Genomic DNA, 6,853 nt, shown 5'->3' on the forward strand with positions numbered 1-6,853 from the left:
CCGCGAATGAATCAGGCAGTGAATTAGTGCTCGGTAATTACGTTTATAATTATCTCTCGCGCTAGTACGCGCTGAACCTACAATGGCTTGACACTGTGGTGCTCAATGTTAGTACAAAGGGCATATGAACAGGGGTGGAAAGAGTTATAAAAACATACTCAAGTAAAAGTACTATTACTTTCTCAAAACAGCAGCCATGATTTACAGCAGTTGGTGCCATCGACTGTGCTGTGGTTAAAGTTTTTTATGCACGATTTTATTTGACGGGACAAGATCGATTACTCTCACCCTATCCAATCACGTTGTGGATAGGGAGAGATACACAAAACTTGGCATCAAACGCGGGGCAAAGTGAGTTCGAACATGTCTGAGACTTTAGAGAGGGAATGAAAGAAAGAAAGCACATGTTTAGGATAGCGCATGGTCTCCCTCCATTCATATTTCTCTTCTGGAGAATAAACCGGACACCCTCAGCGGTGCGTTGGCCTTATTCATGCACTCCCCGAATGCTCCTGAAGTCAATTAGTTTTAAATCTGTCAAGCGCCTCTGCTGCTAACTGCAATTTAAGAACGTGTCTTCGTGGTATAAACTGTTTGTGTGTGTATGTCTGAAACGGGGAGTGTGTAGCAAGAGCATACGTTCTCTAAGTGTGTGTGTGTGTGTGTGTGTGTGTGTGTACAGTCCCTGTACAGTCATTAATTCACAATGGAGCACTGCTGTGTTGATGCCACCAAGAGACCCATAAATAAAGAGAGGTCTAATTCTTAGTTTGTGGATGACTTTGCGTGTGTGTCTTAAGCAATAAGTAGGCCCACACAGAATATGCCCACCACATTTTCCCACATACAGTACTACATGTTCTAAGTAATGGGGTAAAATTATGAAATTTTGTTGAATAGATTTTAACAGAGTAAGTTATGTATGGAGTTATTTTCTTTTCAATCTGATTCCAAGGACTGTCAAGACCAGTATAGCTGATTTTCGACACTGTTACTTTTATTATTATTATTATTATCATTATTATTATTGTTGTTGTTGTTACAGTTTATGTAATTGTAATCTTTTAACGTGATATTTAAAAGTTATCCTTACCATTAACATAAGTAAACCACAAAAAAGACCTCAATATCACCAAAATGCAAAGCAATATTTAAAATATATTTTAAGTCAATCTTAAATGTCTGTGTATTTAATATTTTTTTGTCTTGTATTAATCTTAAATTAATACAAATTAAGATGCTCAAAGTGAAAACGTAGACAGACTTGCTTTTTATTTATTCATTCATTCATTCCATCAGAAATTCTTGGTTTATGAATATACTATTATAATTGGTATACTATTATATACTATTATAATTTGTATTAATATTTTGAATTAACTTTTTGATTTTTATATTTTATATTTAGTAAAAAAAAAAAAAAAAAAAAAAAAAATATATATATATATATATATATATATATATATATATATATATATATATATATTATTATATATATTATTATTATTATTATTATTATTTCAGCTTTAGTTTATTTCTTCAACTTAAACTTATTCCAGCTTGTTGCTTTGACAAGCATTCTAATCTTCGCTTAGTTTTTTTCTTCAACTAATGTTTATATTTTATTTCAGCATTTTATTTTGCCGTCTACCATCATAAATAATACATTATTCAAGCGTGACGCGATTCCACCGTGTGTCGTGTTTAGCGAGCCGCCTGGCTGAGTTCAGATGCAGTCGAGAGTTTGAACTTCATTGTTTTTGTTCTTCCCCTCAGGAAGGATTATACAATATGCATTTTATTCTGCTAAACCTGGCAGTGTTTTCAACTTCTTTCCATCCTCTCAGTTCTATCCGACTCTTCTTTCCATCCTCTCAGTTCTATCCGACTCTTCTTTCCATCCTCTCAGTTCTATCCGACTCTTCTTTCCATCCTCTCAGTTCTATCCGACTCTTCTTTCCATCCTCTCAGTTCTATCCGACTCTTCTTTCCATCCTCTCAGTTCTCAAGGTCATTGTTTATGTAACTTCTATGTTTTTTTGATCATTGTTGTGCATCTAAGATTAAAAGACTTTGAGATAAAGATACATTTCCTTATCATTCCATCTTGACACGCGTTGTGCCTCCACCGAGACGCCAACTCGTGCAAAAAAAGCGAAAACCAAACACTTTCTCGTCTGATCTCCTCACTTTATCTAACTCAGCCTTATTGCGCTTGCTGATGTTCCTGGACCCTCTGTGTTAGTTCTATATTCAGCAGACGGCTCCGAGCTCTTTGCGCGGCTTTGCTTGTCATGGCTAGTTAGCTTCAGTCTCTCGCACTCCGGCATCCGGCGAGGAGAGATGGAGAAAGAGAGCAAAAATGTAAAGTCTGACCTCTGAGCCCGGGTCAAAATCCATGCACATTTCTTCATTTTACCGCCCAGGGTAGAATTCGTTCTGAAGGGTTGCTTTGAGACGGGCTTGATATTTCTTTAAATTCCGGCCAATGTTTTTTTAAAGAAGGAAATAAGAAAAATAAACTGACATTAACTCTCAAGACGGGTCTTATTCAGAGACTAAATCATTGTTTTTCTTCTTTTTTTTTCTTAACATGCACCTAATAAATGAGTGACACATTTCAAACTTTTCAGTGCAAGTTATATTACATAATATGAAATAATTTTTATTTATTTTATATGAATTTTTTGTTTTAGTTTTTGCTTTGCTTATCTTTTGCCTTTGCTTTTGGGTTTGCTTTGTTTTTTGCTTTGCTTTTTGTTTTTGCTTTGCTTAGTTTTTGCTTTGATTTTTGTTTTTGCCTTGTTTGTTTTTTTTGCTTTGCTTAGTTTTTGCTTTGCTTTTTGTTTTTGCTCTGTGTTTGCATTTGCTTTTCCTTTTGCTTTGCTTTTTGTTTTTGTTTGCTTTGCTTTTTGTGTTTGCTTTGCTTTGCTTTTGATTTGATTTTGTTTTTTGCTTTGTTTTTGCTTTGTGTTTGATTTACTTTTTGTTTTTGCTTTACTTTGCTTTGCTTTTGCATTTTCTTTGGTTTGCTTTGTTTTTGTTTTACTTTGGTTTTGATTTAGCTTTTTTCTCTTTGCTTTGTTTATAAAAGATTATGAATTATTTTATTTTTTTGGAAAACCATTTACTGATGAATTATGCACAATATTAACGTTTTTAAAGTAAATAAGGTCAATTTTGCACTTTTATCTTTCTTGTTATTTATGACCATGATGCAGATAAAAAAAATGTTTTCCTTCCGTAGAGTCGGATGTTGCAGACTTCAATGGCAGGAGCTCTTTGCTGTACCGGTTTAATCAGAAGTCCACCAGCACGGTGAAAGACGTCATCTCCCTGCGGTTTAAGAGCCAGCGTGCGGACGGGGTCCTTGTGCATGGAGAGGGACAAAGGGGCGATTACATAACGCTAGAGCTGCATAAGGGCCGACTGGCCCTGCATATCAATCTGGGTGAGTGAGAGGTCTCTAGCCTTTTAAACTCACAACTCAAGTGGGACGCCTGAAACATATTCTACGCCAGCATGTTATTTTTATTTATTTTATGTATTCATTTATTTGACATGGACATTGCAATTAAACATAGTACAAAACAAGTCTGTTACTGATGCTATGCAAAAAGAGTTTATAGCTACTGCTAATTTTCAACTCCAGTCCATGGTTGGGCCTTTACACTACAACATTTACTATTTCATCTTAAAAACATATCTACAGACACACCATATAAATCACTTACATACACAAACCAGCTATCTACAATGCTTTTGTTCATGCAAAAGCATTGGAAAAATTGCATTTTTGTGTTCTGAATTGTGGCAGGTAATAGATGTGGACTAAAACCCACAAAACTCAGATCTTGTGATCATTGCAAGAGATTCACACCGTCTGTGTTTAGGTTATTCCACATCTATGGGTTTTGTAGAGCTCTCCTATCATTGCAGAAAGAGGAAGTGTTCACAGACACAATCGTGGCATCTTATCGTAATCATGTGAGAGGCAGTTGTGAAACAAAGATTTGATTAAGAGGCCAAATCTGCGGCGTAATCACATATAAGTGTATGGAGCTGTCACGAAGAGTGGTCTAGTAGAGTCCCAGAGATTTCCCAGCCTCATGTTCAATTAGCACCATCAGTCAGATGGAATAAGCTGTGTGTTACGCTGAGAGCGGCTGCGAGCTCTGATTGCTAAGTATACCAAGCCGAGATTGTTGATGCTGTTTATCAGGACAATGTTTTTGTGTTTACATTCGCCCTCCATCTGAAAGCTGTCGAAGCTCATTTCAAATGCTGTATTTTGTCACCTTCACGGGTGATTCTCACTAAAATGTGTCTGCTTCATGTTTTGCTCCAAATTCAGAAGAGATTGTTTTTTTGCATACAAAAAATGAAGCATATTTAAGCATATATTTATTTTGCTTAGTGGGACAATTTTCATAAATGTTTGTTTCACTTTTATGTTATGTTGTGTGTATATATATATATATATATATATATATATATATATATATATATATATATATATATATATATATATATATAAATAATAACGTTCATGCAATTAATTACAGAAAAATGTGATTTAAATAGTTACATTTTTAATCGATGGACAACACTAATTTATATATAATTTAAATATAAATAAATTAACTTTTTTATTTATTTATTCACTAATACATTTAGGGATTACAACAAATATTGTTATACTAAATACTTGCCTTTTTCCCCATCACCGTCACTTGATTTGCTTAATTGTCATGCAATAAATATCACTATGCAAAAAAATATTATTGATGGTAAAAATAGTCTCCATTTTCTTGATGCAAAATATAATTTCTTCTATCTTTCTTTTGATTTTGTGGAGAAAATATGAGCTGAACATGTTCCTGACAGGCTTCTCTCACTTTGTCAAGATACTCTGTTCTTTCTGCACTTTTATCATCAGTACAGCAGGTTTCTTTCCTGGAAGTTCAGAAGGATCAAACAGAGGAGACGGCACACGGCACACCTTTCCCAAGCTATTTATGGCTCGTTTGGAGAATACGTGCTTGAAAAGAGACTGTTTGATCATTTTGTTTGTAAGGTTGCCTATTATAAAGACGATGTAAAATTAGCAACTGAAATGTTTGCTTCCAACAATATTTTTTAAAGGGGTGATGAACTGAGAAATCAAATTTTCATTGAGCTTTTGGCATAAAAGAGGTCACCATACTATAAGAATATCCTATAAATTTCAGAACTGAAAACTTGTTAGTCCAATAAAAGCTTTTATTGACACCAGGCACAGCGAACGACTGGGTTTTTCAAAGTGGGGATCTATGACGTCAAAGGGTATCAAACACCGCCTCCGCAGAAGAAGATCAACGCCCACTTCAACACTGCCTGTTTAGCCCCGCCCACAGATTTGTGCATTACATGAAACTCATTATAATATGCAAAACTGCAAAAATATCCAATCATAGCGGGTGTTTACTTCCAAGTCTTCACTGCGGCACGCTCATAAAAACCGAGCGTTTCAGGTGCTAGGCTCAAAACCAGGGTAGAAAATAGCCTATTACTTATTCATTTTGATGTTTTTGAATGTAAAAACCAAGCGAAAGTCATAAATTGACCTCAGACAACAATATCATTTTTTTTTAAGCCAGTTCATGACCCCTTTAATTCATTTGTCAGCATGAAATAATGGAATTTATTTATGTGTACACCTGTAACAGAGTCGTTATTGTTAACTAAAATTAATGGGGTGTTTACTGTTTACACGATATTATCTTCAACTAAAAACTTTTAATGCGTTTTGGCCGTTTAATTTACATGACAATAGCATTTAGGGGGCCTGAACACACAAACTTTTGAAAACGGTGACATCATTTGCATGTGTATTACGTGTCTAGTCTATACAGTAGGTGAGTAGTGTTTCTTTACAAAGTTACATCGCCATCTACTGGCCTGGAGGCAGAATACAGCGTTTTTAGTCGTTTTCGTGGATCTGTGTTAACGGGGATCACTTTGACAACGTTGTCGTCTGTATGCGAAAATGAAAAAAACATTAGTTTTAACTACATTGTTGTCGTGTAAACATACTTTAAAGCTAAAACTATTTTTATGGTTTCGTTAACCGAAAATAAAATACAATTTAAATATTAGATGAAAAACAAAAAAGAACTTGCCTGACGGAAATTAAATGTTTTGAAGGACTAAAATGACTAAATAGAGATATCTTAAAAACTAAAAAATGACAAGAAACGGCAAATCGTTCAACTATGATTGTAACGTACGTCATAGTTGGTTAACGATGCTTCCGGGAAACGCACCCCTGTACAGTATCTATAGACTACTTTTTGTCATGGCAGAGCGACAGTTTCAAGGTTTTACATTTGCATTCCCATGTAGAGTATGTTGCTCGTAAACCTCTTGAAAATAAAGAAATGGATGTACAAAGGAAGAACATAAGGAACGATGATACTAAAGTTACTAAAAGACATGATTTGTTTTTTTCCTCTCTCTGTCTTCTCTATCAAGACGACGCTAAGACGCACCCCAGCAGTGGCCATGTCTCTGTGTTTCTGGGGGGTCTTCTGGACGACCAGCACTGGCACTCCGTCCTGATCGAGCGATTCAACAAACAGATCAATTTTACCGTGGACAGACTAACCAAACACGTGAGGACGGGTGGGCTGGATGATTCGCTGGAGGTCGATTATGAGGTGAGAATTTTTTATCGCTTGTTTTATTACATTTTTGTAAAGTACGGTTAGCCATGGAAGCTGGTTTCCACCACAGAATAAAAAATAAAAAGGTAAACTTTAAGACAAAAAGTCAAAATTGTGAGTTATAACGTCAGAATTGCGTTATGTGTACT

The 6,853-nt window shown here is 35.3% G+C and overlaps 1 protein-coding gene across 1 annotated transcript in view; it reads left to right on the forward strand.

Annotated features, from left to right (window-relative positions):
* The window catches only part of cntnap5b (contactin associated protein family member 5b), a 67,020-nt gene that overhangs the window by 20,797 nt on the left and 39,370 nt on the right, over positions 1 to 6,853 (forward strand). The window contains exons 5-6 of the mRNA XM_079593979.1: positions 3,248 to 3,451; positions 6,514 to 6,698. Of these exons, the coding sequence (XP_079450105.1) occupies positions 3,248 to 3,451; positions 6,514 to 6,698 (389 nt within the window). The remainder of the gene's footprint in view (positions 1 to 3,247; positions 3,452 to 6,513; positions 6,699 to 6,853) is intronic.

This window comes from Phoxinus phoxinus (genome assembly GCF_949152265.1).
Source record: "Phoxinus phoxinus genome assembly, chromosome: 20".
NCBI lineage: Eukaryota > Metazoa > Chordata > Actinopteri > Cypriniformes > Leuciscidae > Phoxinus > Phoxinus phoxinus.